At 40.4% G+C, this 25,363-nt stretch overlaps 1 protein-coding gene across 1 annotated transcript in view; it reads left to right on the top strand.

Annotated features, from left to right (window-relative positions):
- The window catches only part of LOC142160950 (disintegrin and metalloproteinase domain-containing protein 9-like), a 60,078-nt gene that overhangs the window by 11,907 nt on the left and 22,808 nt on the right, over positions 1–25,363 (top strand). The window contains exons 2-9 of the mRNA XM_075216089.1: positions 8,007–8,098; positions 13,015–13,091; positions 15,511–15,589; positions 17,841–17,920; positions 18,517–18,691; positions 20,802–20,867; positions 22,179–22,252; positions 24,518–24,682. Of these exons, the coding sequence (XP_075072190.1) occupies positions 8,007–8,098; positions 13,015–13,091; positions 15,511–15,589; positions 17,841–17,920; positions 18,517–18,691; positions 20,802–20,867; positions 22,179–22,252; positions 24,518–24,682 (808 nt within the window). The remainder of the gene's footprint in view (positions 1–8,006; positions 8,099–13,014; positions 13,092–15,510; positions 15,590–17,840; positions 17,921–18,516; positions 18,692–20,801; positions 20,868–22,178; positions 22,253–24,517; positions 24,683–25,363) is intronic.

Raw genomic sequence — 25,363 nt, 5'->3', positions numbered from 1 at the left:
TGTAGCTCTTGTGGATGTAGCCCTTCGTACGCTTTGCCAGGATCCGAGGGTGGTCACTCTTTTAAAGTCAGAGGAATACATTCTGGCCACCGTGCTCGATCCTCGGTTTAAAGCGTATGTTGTGTCTCTGTTTCCGGCGGACACAAGTCTACAGCGGTGCAAAGACCTGCTGGTCAGGAGATTGTCCTCTGAAGAGGACCGTGACATGCCAACAGCTCCACCCTCATTTTCTTCCACATCTATGGCTGCGAGGAAAAAGCTCAGTTTTCCCAAAAGAGGCACTGGCGGGGATGCTGATAACATCTGGTCCGGACTGAAGGACCTGCCAACCATTGCAGACATGTCTACTCTCGCTGCATTGGATGCTGTCACAATAGAAAAAATTGTGGATGATTACTTTGCTGACACCATCCAAGTAGACATGTCAGACAGTCCATATTGTTACTGGCAGGAAAAAAAGGCAGTTTGGAAGCCCCTGTACAAACTGGCTCTATTTTACCTGAGTTGTCCCCCCTCCAGTGTGTACTCGGAAAGAGTTTTTAGTGCAGCGGGGAACCTGGTCAGTGAGCGGCGAAGGAGGTTGCTTCCTCAGAACGTTGAAAAAATGATGTTTATAAAAATGAATAATCAATTCCTCAATGAAGTACAGCACTGCCTTCCAGATACTACAGAGGGACCTGTGGTTGTGGAGTCCAGCGGGGACGAATTGATAATGTGTGATGAGGAGGAAGTACACACTGTAGGGGGAGAGGAATCAGAGGTTGAGGATGAGGACGACATCTTGCCTCAGTAGAGCCTGTTTAGTCTGTACAGGGAGAGATGAATAGCTTTTTTGGTGTGGGGGCCCAAACAAACCAATCATTTCAGCCAAAGTTGTTTGGTAGGCCCTGTCGCTGAAATGATTGGTTTGTTAAAGTGTGCATGTCCTATTTCAACAACATAAGGGTGGGTGTGAGGGCCCAAGGACAATTCCATCTTGGACCTTTTTTTTTTGCATTATATGACCAATCAACAGTCGTTTGCCATGTTCAAAAAGTAAAACCAAATTTAACAAAATTCAAGAAATTAAACCAAAAGTAAAATGCCCTGTCATAATTTAAAACAAGAGGTATTGACGTGCTCTAAAACTACTGTATTGTTGTTTATATTTTATAAACACTACACTTGAAAGCTTGAGTCTTTCAATAAAAAAGTAACTGTCCATTGCACGAATATTTGCAACAGGGACAATTTTAGGGTTAAGAAAGTCAACTAATAACACTTCGACGCTGTCTGTCTTTATAAACACTACACTTGGAAGTTGGAGGAGGTATTGTGGCCCCGGCACCAAATTTACTACCGGGGCCACTCCACTGTGCAGTCCATATTTAGGTGTATCAGATATTAAACAACGGTGACAGTTGATGCCCAATTTTTTAATTATATTGTGGCCTCGGTACCAAATTGTGTACCGGGGCCACCACACTACGCAGTCCATACCCTTTTTTGGTGGAATTCTGACACGTGGAGGGTTTTTTAATTATATTGTGGCCTCGGTACCAAATTGTGTACCGGGGCCACCACACTACGCAGTCCAGATACTTGTTTGGTGGAATTCAGACCAGTTGAGGGTTTTATTATTATATTGTGGAGACCACTCTATCTATACCACACTACAACTCTATACCACTCTATTTAATACTTTAATTCTATTTAATACTTTAATTCTATTTAATACTTTAATTCTATTTAATACTTTAATTCTATTTAATACTTTAATTCTATTACTAATTACCATAAAGAGGAACTGCGGCTTCTATTTAATACTTTAATTCTATTAGTAGTTACCATAAAGAGGAACAAAATAAACCAATTTTACCAAAAGTATAATATGACTTAGACTTACAAACACTACACTTGAAAGATGGTGCCTTTAAATGAAAAAGTCAGTCTTCATTGCACGACTATGTGCAACAGGGACAGTTTTTTGGTTTACAAAGTCAACCAATAACACTTCGACCCTGTCTGTCTTTAACATACTTGATGGGATCTCAATGACAAATTGTCTGTACCATGTTTGGAGGAGGTATTGTGGCCCCGGTATCAAATTGGGTACCGGGGCCACCCCACTACGCAGTCCAGATACTTGTTTGGTGGAATTCAGACCAGTTGAGGGTGTATTTATTTTATTGTGGCCCCGGCACCAAATTTACTACCGGGGCCACTCCACTGTGCAGTCCATATTTAGATGTATCAGATATTAAACAACGGTGACAGTTGATGCCCAATTTTTTAATTATATTGTGGCCTCGGTACCAAATTGTGTACCGGGGCCACCACACTATGCAGTCCATACCCTTTTTTGGTGGAATTCTGACACGTGGAGGGTTTTTTAATTATATTGTGGCCTCGGTACCAAATTGTGTACCGGGGCCACCACACTACGCAGTCAAGATAGATAGATGCGTATCATAGATAAAGTACATTCAGTGGTGTGGGGCAAATTGAAAAATATTCAAAATGCACTGACATTATCAAAAACAAGAGGTTGTCACACGCTGAAACTCCAACATGTATATGATGGAGAGGATGGAGGAGCAGCCGTATGTGTAGTGTAATGCAGACCTGTTGAAGGTTTTTTATATATTTTATTGTGGTGCCCAGTGCCCACTCCTCTAGGCAGTCCAGGTACATTTATTGGTGCGATTCATAAAAGTTCAGGGGTTTTAATATATTGTGGTGACCCACTCCTCTACGCAGTCCAGGTACATTTATTGGTGCGTTTCATAAAAGTTCAGGGTTTTTAATATATTGTGGTGACCCACTCCTCTACGCAGTCCAGGTACATTTATTGGTGCGATTCATAAAAGTTCAGGGTTTTTAATATATTGTGGTGACCCACTCCTCTACGCAGTCCAGGTACATTTATTGGTGCGAATCAAACAAGTTGATGGTTTTCTTATTATATATATTGTGGTGACCCACTCCTCTACGCAGTCCAGGTACATTTATTGGTGCGATTCATAAAAGTTCAGGGTTTTTAATATATTGTGGTGACCCACTCCTCTACGCAGTCCAGGTACATTTATTGGTGCGATTCATAAAAGTTCAGGGTTTTTAATATATTGTGGTGACCCACTCCTCTACGCAGTCCAGGTACATTTATTGGTGCGAATCATACAAGTTGATGGTTTTCTTATTATATATATTGTGGTGACCCACTCCTCTAGGCAGTCCAGGTACATTTATTGGTGCGATTCATAAAAGTTCAGGGTTTTTAATATATTGTGGTGACCCACTCCTCTACGCAGTCCAGGTACATTTATTGGTGCGATTCATAAAAGTTCAGGGTTTTTAATATATTGTGGTGACCCACTCCTCTACGCAGTCCAGGTACATTTATTGGTGCGAATCAAACAAGTTGATGGTTTTCTTATTATATATATTGTGGTGACCCACTCCTCTACGCAGTCCAGGTACATTTATTGGTGCGATTCATAAAAGTTCAGGGTTTTTAATATATTGTGGTGACCCACTCCTCTACGCAGTCCAGGTACATTTATTGGTGCGATTCATAAAAGTTCAGGGTTTTTAATATATTGTGGTGACCCACTCCTCTACGCAGTCCAGGTACATTTATTGGTGCGAATCATACAAGTTGATGGTTTTCTTATTATATATATTGTGGTGACCCACTCCTCTACGCAGTCCAGGTACATTTATTGGTGCGATTCATAAAAGTTCAGGGTTTTTAATATATTGTGGTGACCCACTCCTCTACGCAGTCCAGGTACATTTATTGGTGCGAATCATACAAGTTGATGGTTTTCTTATTATATATATTGTGGTGACCCAGTCCTCTAGGCAGTCCAGGTACATTTATTGGTGCGATTCATAAAAGTTCAGGGTTTTTAATATATTGTGGTGACCCACTCCTCTACGCAGTCCAGGTACATTTATTGGTGCGAATCATACAAGTTGATGGTTTTATTATTATATATATTGTGGTGACCCACTCCTCTAGGCAGTCCAGGTACATTTATTGGTGTGAATCATAAAAGTTCAGGGTTTTTAATATATATTGTGGTGACCCACTCCTCTACGCAGTCCAGGTACATTTATTGGTGCGAATCATACAAGTTGATGGTTTTCTTATTATATATATTGTGGTGACCCACTCCTCTACGCAGTCCAGGTACATTTATTGGTGCGAATCATAAAAGTTCAGGGTTTTTAATATATATTGTGGTGACCCACTCCTCTACGCAGTCCAGAAAGATACCTTGTTGCAACGTTTTGGACTAATAACTATATTGTGAGGTGTTCAGAATACACTGTAAATTAGTGGCAATGCTTGTTATTGAGGTTAATAATAGCCTAGGAGTGAAAATAAGCCCAAAAACTTGATTTTTAAACTTTTTATGTTTTTTTCAAAAAAAATCCGAATCCAAAACCTTAAATCCGAACCGAGACCTTTCGTCAAGTGTTTTGCGAGACAAATCCGAACCCCAAAAATAACGAAAATCCGGATCCAAAACACAAAACACGAGACCTCAAAAGTCGCCGGTGCACATCCCTAGTTTATATATAAGAATCGGGTTTTTGAACACCCTCCTTTTTGTTAATGTTAATGATGCTATGTTTAGTGTATTGTTCACTCTCATAGTGATTCTGTTTATTTGTTTAAGTAAAATGTATTATTTCTAGGGCTCAATTGTAAGATCTACAAGAGATGTGGGCTGTTACCGACACACTAAGGGGTCTATTTAAGATCCCAGCGCAGTAGCCCTCAATACGAACCACTACAAATTGTTTAGTACGATTATTAAATACAGAACGCTTTGTGGTTCCTGTAACATTAGGGATCATTTTAAAACTGACTAAAGATTCTTTTTAAGTTTCAACTTTCTTTGTATTGTTCACGGCTGTTTAGAAACGCTGATCACATGACCACTCAATTGCAGTTTATGGTTTTATTTAGGCTTTTGGTTCTTACGATTACAAAGCATTATTGCCAAGGATCTCCATTCTGTGGCTTCTAGTGTGCATAGGGAAACTAGAGTTCTTAGTACACTCGATCTACTATTAACTAAAGCAAATTAACAAATGTATACCGGGGCATCGTTTTTTCCCTCCACAGTGATTACACTAAAGTCGCTGATGCAGTTTTGATTTTATTGTGCTTCTTATTAATAAAAGTGCATTTTATGTGATTACCACTGATGATTAACGCTATAATACTTTTAAAATAAAATTTTATGGCCTTATGGTGATTGGGATTCATGTTGGGCGTAATTTACGTTAAATAAACACTTGTAAAAATAGTGTATTTATGCCATTATGTTAAATTGGAGGCATCTAGATCCACTAAGCTCCGCATCTGTAGCATATGCACTAGGTTTGCATCATGCGTACTTGCATTCAACCACATCATAAGGACAAGAAAAGTTTATTAACATTTGTTTTAATAGCGAAAAACACATTAGCTGTTAGGCATGAATACTCCTTCTCACATATGAATGAAAGTAGAAAAAAATATATTTTTAAAAATTCACTCACAAAACGCACGATCAAGACAGAAAGCACCTATCCGCTCAGAGGTTAATGCACAATCAGCCAATCAGAAGCGGGTATCTACTGCTGGTGACCGTCATAGCAACGTGTATTTGCTCCTACCCTTTAGCAGGCGCAAGGATACGGCTCCTGACAGGCACCTATGTGTCCCCGTGTTGTTCTGCCTCCACTTCATTGGAGTGAACTTCTCAACCGCCCCGATTTAGGCTGTACAGTCCCGATTTCAGGGATCTTTTCCGCCATCCCGATTGGGACAGGTTTGTCCCAATTGGTGGGAAATTAAGGAGGTATTGTCTGTTCTCTGCTGCCCTGTCTGGCAGAGCATCGGTGAACAGGTGATACACGGCAATGAAAGTGTTTGGAAGGGAGGAGAGAACAGAATGGGGTAGTCTAGCGCTTCAAAAGCACTAGGCATGCTCCCGGGTGTAGCCGCTCCCCAGCCGTTACTTGACCACGCCTCAGTCTTGATGTTACCACACCCTTTATCCCGATTCCATCTACCCAAAAGGTGGGAGGTATGCTGTACCCAGCAACGTTTGGCAGGCCCCCCTCCCCAGTAGTAGGGAGGCACAAGTGTCATGTGCACAACTCTGCATTTGTGAATATACCTGTGCACCTTTGTGCAAACTGTCATACATTACGCTGTACAAACTGGTGGAAGTTCAACTCAGCATCAGGCACTTTAGTGTCTACACAGTTTTTTTATATTTATTTAATAAGATACAATACCTGAAAAGCGGTGTCCCATATTTTTGTCTGGTGTTTTCCACATTCTAGGAAGTTTTGGTAGTCCCTGGTTCATCTACTCAGCCTTCAATTTGTCTATTTATTTATCTTTTAGCTCCAGAAGGGGATTTTTTTATTTAAACCCAGAAGTGGGAATACCTGCTCTCCGAATGGTTTGGATGATTGTGGAGACTAATAGTGAATACACAACGAAGAAAATGAATATCGACAAAATATAAAGCAGTAGTTCCAGGTTTTGGGCAAAATATGTAAATTTGGATTGTGCGTCAAGACTCCAATGTGCTCGGAGAAATAATGCTTGCCTTCAAAATTAAAGATTAAATAATTATTGTATTTAATTGTCTGGAATACCCCCAGTCAACCAGAGATATTTAAGGGGCAGTTTAAAATTTTGTTACAACCCTTAGCAGGACTAGAAGAACGCCATGGTAAACCTTCAGCCTTATGTGACCACAAAGTACCCTTTGTTTAGGCTTCTGAGAATCAAACAGTTGTCAGGGCTTCTGCAGGAAGACTGTGAAGTCCAGGGAAAGATAAATCAGGCTGGGTCAGCAGTGGATAGTGTAGCACAGACCCGCGTGTAACTGTAAATGAGGCCATTTGTATAGATGCTGAATGACGGCTCATCATTTAGATTGTAAGCTCCAAGGAACAGGGTTAATATGGGAAAATCTCAGGGATGAAGTTTTTTTTATAATACAGAATATAGTACAGACCATTACATCAAAAATGAACAATGGCAAATTTCGAATAATTTTACATCTCCTTTATAGACTAAAACCGCAAAAGCAATACGTAGATAAATGCATCATTTCAGACTTTAAACCAATAATATGCCCCCACTTACATTTCTTAGATCAGTTGCCATTTATAAGTTTAGATTAATACATCACTTCATAAGCATGGGCCTGATTCATTAAGGATCTTAACTTAAGAAACTTCTTATTTAAGTCTCCTGGAAAAAAACATGTTACAATGCAAGGGGTGAAAATTAGTATTCTGTTTTACACACAAGTTAAATACTGACTGTTTTTTCATGTAGCACACAAATACTTGATAGCTTATTTGTACACTGAAATTTAAAGTTGATATTTGTGTGCTACATGAAAAAACAGTCAGTATTTAACTTATGTGCAAAACAGAATACTAATTTGCACCCCTTGCATTGAAACATGGTTTTGTCCAGGAGACTTAAATAAGAAGTTTCTTAAGTTAAGATCCTTAATGAATCAGGCCCAATGTGTCTAACTTCTGTAAAAGGTCACGTGTTAATTGTCAGCTAATATTGTTTACTCATTACATCCTGAGCATATAAGCACCACATAACCTGGATTATTCAACTTCTATTTTGTATATATTGATTATCCATATCAGGGTCTTCTCCTGTTTCCTTGTCTGCTCCCACCTTGTCGTTCTCTTCCCCTTGTATAATGCCTTTAGGATGTTCATAATGACACTAGTATCTTGTATACCTTACATAATATGTCTTGTGTACAATATTGTGCTTCATTTCTTGCTCTCCTTACATGAATGCTTCTTGAATGTCATGTATTTCGTATTTGCCTGTTTTGTATTTTGCCTGTTGGTCGTCTAACTCTTTGCTAAATCCCCACTGTACAGGGCCTTAGAATTTTGTGGCACCAGAAAAATAAGCAATAATAATAATAATAATAATAATAATCCTTTTTTTCCTATTATATCATTAGGGCATCAAGTGTCTGGGCTTCCAGATCATGAAATAGTTTTTCCAAAGCGAGTGGAGAGCAGAGTGAGGAGGGATGCAGGCCAGACGAATACGGTAATTAAAGTGATGGTTATTTAATACTACCCCGAGATATGCGATGATTAATAGAGACATCATATTATTTTGAAAATCATGTACTTGCTGACTAAATGTCTAAGGGAAAGTTTGTAACAGCTAGTTATTCAGTGCTGTGTTTATCGTCTCCTCTGTGTTTTTTCCCCTGTGTCTTTTTGGTTCTCAAGCCCAGGCTGGTCTGCTAAAGTCATCAATCCTGGAAATCTGTACAGAGGAAGAGTGTAAGTGGCTACAATGGGAGAACATTGATATCACTTAACTCAGTGGATCCCAAACTTTTTCAGTTCAAGGCACCCTTAGTGTCTCCATAAGTTTTTCAAGGCACCCCTAAGCCAAAATAATTGCCAAGTAGTCCCCCACCTGTCTTGCCATTGGCCCTGGCCGAGGAACCCCTGTGAGATCGCCGAGGCGCCTATGCGCACAGTTTGGGAACCACTGACTTAACTGAAGCAATATCTGCAGAGGGGGTGTTAGCCCACCAAGTGACAGCACTGTATTGTCAGGATACTGGTGAGACAGCGCCATCAGTGGTGCAAACAGCGGGGTATGCTGTATGTACAGACAAAGGAACACTTGGATATGTGGCAACTGCTGTCATCTAGGAAGTAGTGGATACCCTCCAGTTGCTTGAGTGGAATCTTTAATAGCGACTTCTGAGTAAGTCTGACAATACTTTTATTGTTATGGACTACAGCAATACATGGAGAAGGTCTGCAAAATCTTTTGCAACTGTGGACAAAGCCCTCAGCAGATAAAACCCACATTGTCCAATGTATGAACAGAGCTACTTGAGTGGTGATGTACTGCTTGTCGGTGCAAGAGTTGCAAAGTGTCCATACGTATTCCTTATTCATCATAGACCATTTAACAAGACTGTCAGTTGTGTTCACCATGAAGAAAAAAATGCACATCAGTGTCATGCACATGAAAGTATTGGGAGACCACTCAGGCTTTGTGTCTGGCACCTTTGTTATCCTGGGAGACCCTGTGCTTGTCTGAAAAGAAACGCTTCAACATGTAGTAAATATCATCACTCAGTACCATTGAATAACAATTAGCATTGCCCTTGATTACTAAGATGATGGCTCCCAAACATGCCTAGAAGAACATTCTGGAATCTCTAGAACCTTTCACTATTGGAAACAAGCATTCATGGAGGTCTGTAGGTTAGTGTCACTTGTGCACTATTTGTCAAGAACATAGTGAAGGATGAGTCATCCGATCACGTCACCTTCTTCCACTGCCTATTGTTTGGTGTTGTGGGTATTCAAGAACTGTATCCAAATGGACCGTAGCTGGTCTAGTACCACCTTGGTTCTTAAATGGAGCCAGGTGGATTATATGGCAATGATATGGAATTACAAAATGGTGAATTACCTATTTCCTGGTCCCCTACATCCCCTTCTCATGACATACACAGGAAATGAGCAGCTTCTTCAGCCCCTTCAACATCACAAATCCTTATAAGGGGTTAAAACAAAGAGCAGGTCTTTATTGACAGGGATTAGAAATCTCATCATCCAGTGTTGCCCACCACTGTTCTCCCTGGACTCTTGTAGACTTGGACGCACCAGCAGGGAAGAGCCCCAAGTGGGGAGCCTCCTAATCCCTGCCCACCAACAAACCATCTTTCCATTCCAGTCAGTGCTGAACCAAACTGGTTTAAGACTACCTCTGCAGGATGATATTCCACTGTGGGGAAATTGTACACTTTAAAAGAGTCTGCAGGGGTACTAGGGGGTGTTGTAGGATTTCTTGGTGTACATTTTTGTCTCTCATCAGCTCTATCATGATTCCTGCATCTGGCAGAGTGGCCGGGAACATCAAGAGATCGAAACGTACCACGGAGATATTTCCCTTGCAGGGTGTTGGAGATTTTAGATCGTTACGCAGTGATATTTACCCTGCTTTGGGTGTGATTTGGAGTGGGTTGAGTATCTGGGGTGTTGATTTAAAGTATAGATCTTTTCATGGCTATTATTCATTAGTAATAAAGGTACAGTTGTATCCTTCCTATCTCTCTTTGTGGTATCCCAAACCCTTAGATACCAGGATTTTCCTCTGGGTGCCTACACTAACGTCCTCGTATCAGCAGAAACAGAGACACTTGGCCTTATCTAGAACTTGACTAATTTTGCACTCCGAATGTATGGGTAAAGATTCTGTCGCGCAAAAAAAACAACTTACGTATTGTTTAGTCGCACTTATCTCAAGATATGTCCAACTCAAGAACAGCGATATTTCTGAATAAGACGAACGTCAGGCATACAACTGTGTATAACTATGCCTAGTGATAGTGCAGAAATGTGGCTTGGCAGTGTTAGTTAGTTAGTAGTTAGTTAGTAGCAAATGCAAAGTCACATTACCTTATTTAAACACAATGTAATAACGTAATGAAATGTCATATGCACAACTAAGAACAGTGTTGTCAATAAATGTCAATAAATGCAAGTCACATTTTCCATATAAAATGTAATCAAATACAAACACCTCCACATCCATTGTTTACTTATTTTAATCCAATGGGAATCGTCTTTCCTGCAGTAGACTCACCAGAAATTATAAATAAGTAATGCGAAGAGATGGCAATAGAATATACAAATGAATTAAGTCTTATCAGCTAGAGGGATCAATATGCAAGCATCCAATCAGAAAAGTTTACAAAGTGCTGCTGATGTCATCATCATCATCATTGTGTATCTTTAACCACCCTCCAGTACCGTGCAAAAGATATGCCTCCTAAACAAGGTATCTGGGGCTGTGTTCAAGGTCTTAATTATGTTGCAACTCCACGTGGCATGCTACAAATATGTAAACACGCCCTAACTTAACCTATTATTACCTGGCCCTTTCCACCTCTACAGGCATAAGGAGCTTAAAGCCTAAGATATGCACATATCTAGATACGGATGCAATTTGGGGCTAGATTTACTAAGCTGCGGGTTTGAAAAAGTGGGGATGCTGCCTATAGCAACCAATCAGATTCTAGCTGTCATTTTGTAGAAAGTACTAAATAAATGAAAGCTACAATCTGATTGGTTGCTATAGGCAACATCCCCACTTTTTCAAACCCGCAGCTTAGTAAATCTAGCCCTTGGTGCGCATCTGCATTATGAAAATGTGTATGTCTACGCCCCAAATATTTACATGCCTCCAACTCTAAATCAGCTCCTATGTTTTAAGAATAGACGGCTGTTGTTCTAGCAGTAAGTTAGGATAATTTACAACTGTTTGGGGTTTCAGTGGAGATTTACTAAACAGCAGGACTTTAAGGATTGTGAGGTATAAACTTTTGCAGTACATGTGGATTATCTATCTTTTAAGACAGTTTATATTCACAACAATTCATAGCTATCTAGATCACAGTTCTTATCTAAAATCAGAGGATGTACATATGAAAAGTTGGTAGGTTTGCTAAATAACAATAAGTAGTAATTCAGCGGAATCATGATAGAGCTGGTGAGAGACAAAACTACACCAAGCTCATGGATAAAATCTGCATAAAGTGTGCTAATTATAAATAACTGCTGTGTAGAGAAACAACAGTAGTCACATATCTTCCGTAATTAGACTTAATAATGTCGTAATAATATTCATATGTAAATGTTCAAGAAGTTATTGAATGGGAAATTATGTTTTTGTGAGGTATCAGAGGAAAGCTATAAGACAGGTATAAGATTTTAGGACTATTTCAGAACAAATTAAGGGGTATATTTATTAAACTGTGGGTTTAAAAAAGTGGAGATGTTGCCAATAGCAACCAATCCGATTCTAGCTGTCATTTTGTAGAATGCACTATATAAATGCTAACTAGAATCTGATTGGTTGCTATAGGCAGCACCTCCACTTTTTCAAACCCGCAGTGTGGTAAATATAACCCTAAGGGTGGATTTCCTCCCTAAATCAGCATGTACACTGCCCCTCTGAAGGACATCACAGTACAACATGTTTATAAACCCTTTGTATGATATGAAAAATTGTCATTTTTGGGGGTACTCAATTCGATTGAGAAGCTGCTCATTTCACCCGTGCCTTGCCCCAGGTATACAAATAATACAATTTGCGTAAGTGTTCTATTTCTGTATTTTAATCCCTTTTATTTCTAACTGTTATTGCATTTATTTGTATGTCATTTTATTATGTGCTCTTATTATATAATATGCTGTGTACCTTTTTATATTAAATCTAAAGTTTAATAAGTTTGCCCTTGATAATTTTATGAATCCATAAGCCTTTTAAGAAAAGAAGTATTACCTTAACCGTGTTAATCATTTGAGTGCTTAACTTTGTTAGCTTGATTGCTGATGTGAATTGTTAATCCCTTTGCTAACAAAGAGCATTGTACATGAGTGCCAGTGTGTACAGTTGTGTAAACAAGTTTTGATATATTAACCCTTTGAACGTTGATGTGTGAATTGTTAACCCTTTGACTAACAAAGTGCATTTTTGTGCCAGTGGGTAAGTTTGTGTAACGGAGTTTGAGGTCCTATTACAATAGGTGATGGCAGTGATTAGATTGAGTGCTGAAAGCCTGTTAACCCCTTGCAATATCTTACAATATCTTACAAAGTATGGGCGCTGGGAGTACATTTGTGACAAATCCTTAATATTTATTTCATAGATCTGTCTTTAATTTATGATTTCTTACAGGTTAAAAATGTATATATTCCTAATAGAATAGAAAGGGCAATTAATATTTGAAACAAAAAGTAAAAATTCACATAACATATGTGGAGGAGTATTTACCCTGCCTATAAATACTAGGTGACAGTTTAACTTTACTTATAAACTTAAACAAAGATTTTCTAAATAACAACATCAGGCGACATAACACAATATTGCCAGAAAAGCTATTCAGTAAGGTAAATCTGAGCTATATCTCTTTTCATTTACAGGAGCAATTGGATGAAAATGTATCCTATAATATCCAAACTTTGAATAGTACTCTAATCTTAAATCTGCACAGGAACAGGTAAAGAAATCATTATCGCCTCTGAGAACAATTGAATGGGTTTATCTGTAAATATTAATAAAGCAGACCAAAAATAGGGACTATTAAGATGGGAAGTGGAAAAGAACTTCTGGGTACAGGAAAGTTCCTGATTGGCTGCCCTTATTTACTGAGGGCTGGATAGGAACCAAAACCCAGCCCGTCTCATACCCCTGCTGACTGTGGCTATGCAAAGTCTGGACATAACAAGCCCACAGAATAGATCTTAACAAATGGGCATAATCGGTGTAGATGTAGGTAGCTGTGGTAACCTTACTGAATTAACTATTTTCCGTCTTTTTGCTAGAGCCAGAGCTCAGAGTTACCAGAAATTCAGGTGGATTTTAGCTGGCCATCTGAATGTATAGAGCCAGTAACTAGTGCACCCATGTGAAGGGATGTGCTCAAGGCAAGCCTTGTAGCATACGTTATTCCAGGGTGGCTACAGCTTTTATACAATAAAACTGTGACGAAACAAGCTTGATATTCCCTTAACGAGCCTGTCTCTCGTTTCTCACAAAATGTTTAGCTTTACAACATGTACTTTTTATAGCCCTGTTTATGTTCCCCAGCTCACCATAGTACAAATGCAGTGTCTAATTACATGTGGATTAGGGGACATTGTAGCGCATTGTAAATATGTATATTGTTTATTGTATATTGTTGATATTGCAGTGAAGCTGTTATCCATTGTTCTTAAAGTACAGCCAGGTGATTTATGGGTAAGGATCAAGTTCCAGGACACAGGTGAGGGGCTGACTGCTATCCTATATCTGGAGATGGGGAAGGCCAATTAGTATCCATTGTCCTCCACAGTACTAGTCCAGACATTTTGTCTGCAACCCAGCAGGGGAGCTTCTGTGGAGGCACAGCTCATCTCCACTCCCCCCTCCAACCCGCTGATTCAGCACCCACCAATGTTTAAGAGGGAGAGAGCCAGGAGTTTGCCCAGGGAGAGGAAAGCACTGTGGAAATTTGACCCTGGATATAAAGAGCCACTCCAGGGGGGCACGGGGGTTCATTCTGAGGATTGATGGCTGGAAGCTGTAGGGTGGCTAGTTTTGAGTTACCATTCTCTACTAGTGGACTACATCTGCAGATCCATGGTTCTTCAAGTCAGGACAGCCAGGTGACTGTAACTCCTTAAGCTAGTATGGTAAAGGACAGATGATGAGGTAAATTTGTCTGGTATTTATTTACTGTGTGTATCTAATATTCTAGTGATTGGTTTTATTACAATAAACATATTGTTTTACTTTCTAACTGCATTTGCCTGAGTGACTATAGGAACCTTAGACGGTACTGGGTAGTTTTCCCTGGTCTAGGAAGGCACCTATGGGTGGCCAGCCAGTGTGAAGTGGGTAGAATTGGGCCAAAAAAACAGTATCTTCACAATAACTTATTACTAATTACACACTACGGAGATCAAGCGGTAAATGTATGAAAGTTCGATTTCTCAAGTTTGCCTTTACAAGCCGTCGCCGCTTTAAAATTTCATACATTTACCCCCAAGTGTCCGGCTTCCACTAAGAGAGTGAGTCCAGGGTGTGATTTACGTTTATGTGACTGTGCACGGCACCCACTTATCCTTGATTATGGGGACACTGGGGTTGCATAGGATAGAAAGTGCTCCTACCACAGTCTTATGCACTGTGGGAAACAATGTACCTCAAGGATGGAGAGAAATTACACTCCTCATCTTACAACCAAGTGTTACAAAACACTTGTCTTTTACTTTTTATCTCAGTCAGGTTAGTTAATTAAAATAATTTTAGTGGACACAACAAAACTTGTACTATAATATATTCACCATGAATTTCCATAAAGCGTAGACGTATTTGACAATATTTCTGATCACATATTGCAGACAAAACTTAATTCTACATGTATTAACAAAATAATATTAGTGAAATCTTAAAAAAAAATATATATATATATATATATATATATATATATATATATATATATATATATATATATTGTCTCCTAATGAATCAAGCAAAGGTGCTAAGAAGGTCATGTGATGGTTTATTCAAAAAGATTTTAGGCTGTGGTATCACCTAGAGTTTGCTGGTCAATAACTATCTCTTCCTAAACTGCATTATAGTACTGTAGTACCACAAAGGCATAAAGTACTGCAGGAAGGAAGCCTACCCAAGGAATGGGAGCACCCTTGTTTTATAAACTCTCATTCCCCAAACTATGTTTCGCACTTAGCAGAGTACACTTATAATAGTCTAGTAGTAATTGTTTGGTTTTCTTATGGAATAAAAAAAAGACATTGTACAGAAATTTACAAATATATTGTCCTGTATCAACAAATATTAAATATAATAATGACAGAATAATCTTATAATATGCAGAGACTGATTATGTTCTGTATGTTTCTAATTGTCTTTAGAGGATTTGTGAGTGAAGACTTTCAGCACTTTATCTACAGCAAAGATGGCGGAATGCAGACCCTCAATCACACAGTGCCGGTATGTGTATTCACACCCCTATCACCCATGGGTGTATGATCACGCCCAGATTTTCAGTGTTTGCCCACCTAACTCCTGGGCTGCCATCACTGTGCCCAGTGGCAGAATAAAATAAGGGTGTTTTCAGCGGTAGCCCAGGGCTCTGGTCAGTAAGGGAGCATATATCTCTCCTATTCAAACTAATTATAACATTGACATGAGATAATGAAGGCTTGGGGGTAAATGTATCAAGTTGAGAGTTTTCTGGTGGCTTTGAAAAAAATGGAGATGCTGTCTATAGTAACCAATCAGATTCTAGCTGTCACTTTGTAGAATGTACTAAAAAAATGATAGCTAGAATCTGATTGGTTTTTCAAACCTGCCGAAAAACTCTTGATATATTTACTCCTTGGACTTTCTAGATCCAAATAAACTAGGGTATATTTTCTTTCAACGTATTACAATTACTTGTAGTATGAGGCTTGAAGGATATATCAATAAGTAAAGTAGAGTGGATTTGAATCATGAGGGTGAAAGTGGAGGGAAGGCCCTTGACTCAGACACCTACCAGAGCCTATGATTGTTTTAATTTGCCATTGGCTGTGCCCCCACAACACACTTTTATCCACTCTACTACATGGCCCCATACCAGTACATATGTATAGTAATAACATATAGTAGGGTATGTATAGGGTAACATATAGTAGATTTCAGGAGTTGCCTAGACAACTAAAGTAGCCAAGTGGTCAGTAGGAACTCCCTTATATCCTACCTGCCCCCTCCATAGTCTGGAGTCACATGGAGACAGTTGTACTGTGAGCTTGTTGCACAAGGATCAGGAGTCCACCTACAACTGTCCCATAGAGCTCAATGAAGTGTTTGCCAGGTGGGTGACCAGGTAACAAAATGGAAATTTGTCCAAAAGTTGACTTCTATTTTAAGATAAAAACATTAGTAATTTGCTTTAACATGGTCTTTGTGACTCTCCTGCATATCCAGGTCCAGGTCAAATCCAGGAAACATACCATTCCCTATGATTAAAATTCTAGCATAAATGTCTATGTATTCCTGCTTTTTGTAGCACTTTTATCTTACTTGTTTATTGTGGTGTAGAGTAGGGATGTCCAATATCATAAAATTGAATAGAGATGAGTTTTTCTTTGAGGAAGAGGTTCAACCTTGGTGGACATCTGTCACCATTTTTACAAGCATTAGGGAAGCCACCTTGTACCATGTAATTTAGTAGTTCATCCCAGATTAGGGACATGTTGAACAATCCTATCTTAGAAGGTTACACGTAAAAAATTGGGGTAGTATAAAGAGTAGGCAGAGCCTCTCAGGTATATATTGCACCAACCACTCCCCTCTGATATCCTTTTGTCTTGACACCGGTGTATTAAAGTATGTGAGACACAGGAACCCTTGGATATTTCCCAAAAAACAGGCTTCTCCCACCGTTAGCAGCCCTCTTCAGTAGCCAGCTGCTTCCAGGACTTAAGCAGCTTTGTGCATTTATCTGCAGGTTCTATGCAGACACTAAGAGGAGATAGTTACAACCAGGAACAGCAATAAATCAAGGGCTAGAAGAACCCAGGCAGAAGTAAAGTAAAAAATAATTTTAAGGTCCGTGCAGCTGGAGAAGGCGATCCCCATGAGCCAAGAGAGGACTGAGGCAGGTGCAGGAGAAGTGTCTGGAATTCAGATCAGTGCTGGGAATAGGACTACAAAGCCAGAGACACAGAGATTGGACAGGCAGGTCAATATCCGTTCTAAGGTCAGAGCAGGCAATACAACTCCAAAGGTCAAATCCGCGAAAAGGTCAGGGCAGGCAGCAAAGCTTCAGTGGTCATATCCAGGCATAGGTTAGAGCAGATGGCAAATCTCCAGTAGTCAGACACAGCCAAAGGTAAAGGCAGGCAGAGAAACTTCAGGGAGATCACCCGGCTGCTCAGAAGCTGCCCTGGAAACTGAACAGCCAGCAGGTAGCAGGAAGAGAATGCAGCTTGTGCAGCAGGTGAGTGGTGCATGACTCAAAGTGTGCCAATCACCCCCAAATAATGGGAAGAAGCAGTATGGCAGACTAACAAATGGTGCCTCATGCCTCAACAGTTCCTAGTGAATTGAAAATCAAAGTTTCTGCTTCCAGCCACTTTGTAGGTCACAGGTACCCTTCAAAATTCAGTTTGTCCTTTGAGAGGCAGTCATATGCATATGTATTTATATTGTAAATCACTGCATATTATTACAAAGACTGTTATCCCAATCTTCCCAGAAATACTTTTGTTATTACCATGGACAAGTGGAAGGAATGGAGGACTCAATCGTTGCACTCAGCACTTGCCACGGTCTCAGGTTGGTTTCTAGTTCCATTAATGAAGGAACTAACTAGAAATTATTATATAGTCTTATAATTACATCAGATGAACATAAAAACCTACCCAGCCATTTATATGCTAAATCTATGTATACATCCACTGGAAGATATTTATAACAACAGACTTTATATATCCCATAGATTGTAAGCTTGTGACCAGGGCCTTCTCACCTCTTTGTCTGTTTTACCCAGTTTGTTTATTAGTTTACTATGTTTGTCCCCAATTGTAAAGCGCTACAGAATATGTTGGCGCTATATAAATAAATGATGATGATGATGATAGTATGAATTTAGTTTGTGGGAAAAAATAATTACGGTGAGTCAGATTAGAGCTGATATGTGTTCTCTATGTGCCCTGATATATGGACATACTATATGTGGTTCTCCAGCTGTCAATAAACTACAACCTCTTAGAGGCTTTGCCAACCAACTACAGAGAGACTATTTTACTGTAGGTAAACTGTCAATTCCAAAGTGCTGTACAATGGGGTACATAAAGCAGATGACTCTTCTAGAGCACATTGTATTGTCCTGTGATTACATTGTCCCAGTGTAACTTATTCCTTATTTACAGGGGAGTCATGTACCTAAGTAAGGTGCATTATGGGATTGAGCCGGTGGAGCAGTCATTACAAGGAGAGCATCGGCTGTACCAGATAGAAGAGCAGAGTGATCTATCCATGTGTGGGGTGGGGGACGTCACGCACGCCCCCCACACACTACTACCTTCATATTATCACCTACGCCGGGTAAACATACACTTTGTGTACATGTATGTATGGTTATTATCACTCCTTGATAAGTTGTATAATAATACTCTCATCCCTAAGAGACCATGTATATAAGATATTGCTTAGATAAGTCATGCAGGTATGTTGTCATTGTTCACAAAAATATGTCCCTTGAGTCTTAGGGCCTGGTGCTGAGCTGGATGAATTCTGCGCATAATTTCCTATAAAAAATAGCTGTCCATAAAAAATTTCGCTCACATGCTGATCGGGGGCATCTTAGGATGTGTCCAGGTCGGCACCTACAGCATACGTGCCAGGTGTATGTCAGGCATACATACACTCACATACACACAACCAGGTCATAAGCACAAGACACGTTTGTTAAAGTTTGTTTTGTAGGCGAAAAACACATTTGCTATTAAACTTGATATAATACAGCAGATATAACATACTTACCAACTTTCTGTTGGTGAAATCCGGGAGCCTGCAGAGGAGGTGGGCGTAACGGGGGGGGGGGGGGGGGCTCCAAATGGCGTCATTTTGGACCCGCCCCCATGACGTAATGACGCAAAATGCGTCATTTGACAGCGGGGGGTGGGGCCAAATGCCGCGATTCACCGGGAATCGCCGCGTTTGGGACTTAATTCTGCCCACTTCGCTAAGAAGTGGGCAGAATTATCCAGATGCGGGGGATTGCCACACTCGCCCGGGAGTCTCTCGCAAAATGCGGGAGTCTCCCAGATATTTCGGGAGAGTTGGCAAGTATGAGATATAATATTGCTTTTAAACATTTTTAAAATATGCCTACTACATCCTATAACATATGCACGATAAACGCAGAAAGCACCTATCAGCTTCAGAGGTGAATTCTCAATAACTATTTCTGTTTTGCAAGTGCAATAGGTGTAGCTCCAGACAGGTGTATATAGGTGTCCATGCTGATCTACCACAACCACATTTGTGAACATGCCCTTACCGTGCTCAGCCTACGTTAGACAGTTCTTTTTCTCCCCCGACTCTCCAGTCGTAAGGAGGTGATTTGCATAAACATATATGCATGCGCTCTGTTTTTTGGACGTGCACATTGCAAATTTCCATAATTTACACTACGCATGAGTTCAGCATCATGCAATTCATTCCCACTCCACACATGTATCTATCTAAAAAATAATCTATGTTGTTACTTTTGTTTTGTATGTTAGCTAGAGGAAATCCCTAGAATGTTTCGCGGTATTCTCACTGTGTATCAGTTTGTCTCCTTGGTTTCAAGGGTCATTTGAAAGCATCAAAAATTGTGGCCAAGCAAGTGAGCCTACTTGTCCTCCAAACACATACCAAGTAGCTCGCACACTTAACTGCCTTTGGGAACGCCCCCAGAGAAACATTGAGGCACTAGTTTTGTGTCTGGCAGATAAATCTGAAAGGCGCAAAGTGAGAACCCCCTTCCTTCATTCAAACGTTTACATTCTCTCCTAAAATACCAGTTTAGTCTTGCTTGTGGCTTCAACTAATTATGAGTGTTTGGGGACATCAGGAATGTCATCACTGGTGAATCCAGAGAAGAACAATCGCCCCCCCCAGGCAGCAATCTTTATACCTTAAAATTGCTGCTGAGAGGTCCGATCATAGGGAAGAAAGGGGGCAGGGTCAGCCTGGCCCAAGCAATCAGAGTGAAGGAGGGGCATGACCATGCAGAATTGCCATAAAAAAAGTCTTAAGTCCGCCCCTGAATGCCATTGTCCTTAGAGCTAGCAGAGAATTCAAGTCTTCTGTGGTATAAAAGGGTACGTGCTCTCCTGCAAAGCAGGGAACACTCAGTAACTGTAACTCTCCACCTATTTATTTAAATAATCCCATCTCTCAAAATGGAAATCTTGTTTCTGCATTTTAGTACAAAACTTGAGAGTCTACTCAATACTTAGCAAGCAATGCCCTTGATCCACCAAACTCCTCCCATCAACCGGAGCAAATCTTTGGAACCCTGCAAACTCTGCAAATTCATGCATTTCCCTGTAAAATGGGTGGAATCGCACAAAAGTATGCATGCGATGTCGCAAAGGAATGTTGCATTGTGGTTTTACACTTCTGTGGTTCTTTATCAACTCTTTATGTGTTTGTCTCTATACAGATGAAGCGAGATGTTTTACCAACAACCAGTTATGTGGAGCTTGGTGTAGTTGTGGATAATCTTAGGGTAAGAAAACAAACAATGTCATTTTAAATAGAAAGTGGGATAGAATCATCAGTGTCTAGACACGTTCTCTGAACCATAGAGCATAAGTGTGCAAGTTTTGTGTTACACAACTTTAGCAGATATACTGATTATTCACTCTGTCTATATAGTAGATTACAGACTTCAGAGGCATTGGATAACCCCTCAAACCTTATAATTGGATGCTCCTGGACCACTGCCAGGGGTACATAACATATGAAGCTCTTTACCAAAATGTTACAATAGACTATTACACCAAAGATAAAATCATGCTGCCAAAAAAATACAAAATACCTCCATATACCCTGATATACCAGTATTTAACCAATAAGCTTCATATGTCATTAGATAGCCAATGTTCCCTCGTACAGCCAAGACCCCTACATAAATCCTTACATGTTAGTGCATAGACAATATACTATTATAGTCTCACATTTCACAAAATAGACAGTACCCCCCCCCCCCCCCCCCCATACAGTCTATATACCTATACAAACAATGAGGGCTATTGTTTACTGTTTGATGACCTCCAGTTACTGTGAGACCATGTGACAATGTCCCAAACCACATGTCTCTTGTCGGGACCATGTGACTTGTCATGTCTGATACTGTCCATTGCTATTCATGCCTCTCCATAGGCCCATATTTGCGGAAATGCCCCAAAGGCCCAAGCATAGGTAAGCAGAATCACAGGGGCAGTAAGCTGCTTCATAAAACCCTACCAGCAATTTGTAATTGATGTATTTTTTAAATCTTACTTCTTAGCTTATGTAGTTCTACTTTAGAATTGCTGCTTGACAGACTAATGAGACCTGTTTAAATACAGGTAGAATACGATTGTTTCTTGTATGGGGCACTGTTGGGGTTGGGTGGGTACAGCAAAAGTGGCCATCTAAATGTGTGACTCCCACTGTGTGCTATTGGAAAATGCAAAATATAGGTCAACCAAGGCAAAGTTGATAAGCTGTGCCTATCCCTCTTGTCCTCCAAATATATAAATGGTGTTATTGATGGGCCTTGCATGGCAGTGCTGCATGGGGATTAAACTTGTATTATTCTGTCTGCTCTTGGCATCTTAAATGGATCCAACAAGCCATTGAAATCCAGGATATCCTCACTGCTGATTTTGATCAAGCCCAAGCACATTTTTCCTGCCGAGTAAACCAAGCTGGGAAACAAACTCATCTCATGCAGTTCTGTAGCTTCTCCTCAAAGCCTTGTTGTATCCAAGGTAGCTGCCTCTTCTGCACACTTCTGGCCTGGGATTACTCTAAGACGTATGTTTTTTTGCAGTATGTAGCTGATAAATCCAACAGCACAGCAGTGGAAGTGGAGACTATAGAGCTGGTGAACATTGTTGATGGGGTAAGTAATATTGCTGACAATATTACTTATTTTAGATTAAAGCAAATATTAGAAGCACACTGTCTTGTAAAACATAAAAAAGCATATGTACTGTGCGAAGATAGGATGATTCCACAAATCTGATTTCATTTTTGTTATTTGACAGAAGAATAATCTGATAGCAGTCGATTTACTCACAATCTGGATTTTGCTGTCAATTATAACCCTAGCTGGAACCAGGTACACTCTATATTAGAGTGTATCTAACAGACCATCACACGTCTTTGTTTACTAGAGTTTCCATTGGAAACAATTTGATCTGCGTGGAAATGTGGCCTACAGAACGCCTTCATCTACTCATCTTTTTTCCCAGTTATACAAAGAAAATTATACCCATTCCCCAACAGTTTAAATAGTTTCCCTAGATAAGAAATTTGAAACATTCTAGTTGAGAGCAATATAATCAATGATTCAGGTGCTTCTTTTTTATATATATATATATATATATATACCGTATTTCCCCATGTATAAGACGCACCTTTTTCCCCAAAATTTGGGGTCTAAAATATGGGTGCGTCTTATACAGGGTTAGCGGGGATGCAGGGAGGGGGGGCAGCATTATTGTGACAGCGGGGGGATCGAGGGGAAGCCGGGCAGCATTATAGTGACAGCGGGGGGATCGAGGGGGAGCGGGGCAGCATTATTGTGACAGCGGGGGGATCGAGGGGGAGCTGGGCAGCATTGTAGTGACAGCGGGGTGATCGAGGAGGAGCGGGGCAGCATTGTAGTGACAGCAGGGTGATCGAGGGGGAGCGGGGCAGCATTGTAGTGACAGCAGGGTGATCGAGGGGGAGCGGGGCAGCATTGTAGTGACAGCAGGGTGATCGAGGGGGAGCGGGGCAGCATTGTAGTGACAGCAGCGTGATCGAGGGGGAGCGGGGCAGCATTGTAGTGACAGCAGGGTGATCGAGGGGGAGCGGGGCAGCATTGTAGTGACAGCAGGGTGATCGAGGGGGAGAGGGGCAGCATTGTAGTGACAGCAGGGTGATCGAGGGGGAGCAGGGCTGCATTAGAGTGACAGCAATGGGATTGAGGGAAGCATTAAAGGTGACAGTGGGGGGATCGAGGGGAAGCGGGGCAGCATTAGAGTGACAGCAGGGGGATCCAGGAGGAGGCGGACAGAGGCATAGTGGCAGCGCGCGGGGGGGGGGGGGGGGGGGGGCGGGGGCGATTGCAGGGAGAGTGTGCTGCCCGGCTGATCACAATCAGAGCAGCCGGCCATTACACTCTCCCTGCCATTTTTGACAGCTACCGTAATATTTTTATTTTTTATTTTGGGGCCAAAATTGAGGTGCGTCTTATACATGGGAGCGCCTTATACATGGGGGAAATACGGTATATATATATATATATATATATATATATATATATATATATATATATTATACACAAATGCACTCCTTTAATGGATGATGCTATTCCCGAGTTACACTTTTGCATTGTCGATACTGTAATGTAACTGTCTAAATCAGCATTACTGTTTTGTATGTAGACCCAGTTGTGGCCACTTGGGGGGCTCTTACCAATTTCAAAGTCATTCATTCATAAATTAAAATTCCGCCTTAAAAATAATTTAATAAATATAACTGTCAGTGTGCACTGCCTCCCAATATGCATAAACCCCCTCAGAGTAATGTGTAAAACATAGTTACACATTACTTAAGTGCGTGGAACTACAAGTCCCAGCAAGCCATGGAAGCTATTATCTGAATAGGCATTTGCAGGGATACCCCATGATTTTTGCCCCCCCCCCCTTCCCCTACCCTGCATTAGCAGTAAAACAGCCCAGGCTGTAAGCACTGGTTCTTGTTATTCATAAGGAGGGGGGGACAGTTTAATGTATTTATTTATTTATTTAAAATTGGGAACAGGATCTTATGAATGACTTGTGAGTTACAATGTGGGAACAGGATCTTATGAATGAGTTACAATGCATATTAATAGGAAATTCAGCGCTACTACATCTGGTGGTATACAATGGTAGTACATATTAAAAATGTAATTGAGAATTGGAACACTGGGCAAACGCGATGCAATGTGTTTTCATGAAGTGCCATGATGGGTTACAATAATGGCATGGACGCTCTGGATGTCATGTTAATGTTGTTACACTTGTATATCTTTTATATTTATTGGTACTAGTCATAGAGTTTATGATTGATGAAGAAACATTGTTCCCTTATTCCCTTTCAATTCCTTAATTTATGATCTCTTTGTTTCTACAGATGTATCGTTTCTCTGAACATCCGAGTAGTTCTAACTAGTTTGATTACATGGGCCACCAGCAATCCCATTGATGTAAGCTCGGGGACAGCTGGAGATGTCCTGGGGAGATTTTCAAATTGGAAAGATAATACAACACTAAGAAGATGTGATGCCTACCACCTCCTCATGTGGGTGATTAAGCTAGCCACACATGTACCCATTTTGTTAGGTAATTTGGTAGAACTGTCCAGTAAGTCTTATCGTCACTTATTTGGCCTTTATGCAGTCTCCAAGCTGAAATGACCCAAATGTGTGGGCAAGCGGAAGACTTTTACTGGAGGGGATTCCAAATGTAAAATATAGGTTTGAATGCATCACCTCCTGGTGGCCAACATGACATATATATCCAAAGGGTTATGGAATGTTTGTGAACTTCCTCAAGCTGCATAGGAATGGTTGTGAAATACAGAGCAGGTCATTGCTTATTTCATCCACAGTGAGATAATGTTCAATACTCATCTACTCCGACTTTTGTTAACAAGTCTGCAACCAGAATGAATCTTGTTCAGTACTTATTAATTGTGCAGTGACGGTAACATTGTTCATAATGCACATTTATAATACGTTTGGACCAGCTGGGCAATAAGTGAGGATGGGTTTCACGGCTCAGCAAACATAGAGGTGACAGTGATATACTTTGTCCTACTGGAGGTAACTGTGTCCTTAGAAGGAGAGGGTCATGGAAATTGGTATCAAAAATAATAAAATAAAATAAAATAAAAAATAATACAAATTTACAGCTAGTTCCCCTTTATTATTTAGCAAATTTTAACGTTGTTACTCTATCAAGGATATTACATCAATAATAC

This window comes from Mixophyes fleayi, chromosome 6 (genome assembly GCF_038048845.1).
Source record: "Mixophyes fleayi isolate aMixFle1 chromosome 6, aMixFle1.hap1, whole genome shotgun sequence".
Taxonomy (NCBI): Eukaryota; Metazoa; Chordata; class Amphibia; order Anura; family Limnodynastidae; genus Mixophyes; species Mixophyes fleayi.
The sequence above is the reverse complement of the archived record's forward strand: the minus strand, read 5'-3'. Positions and strand labels throughout refer to the sequence as shown.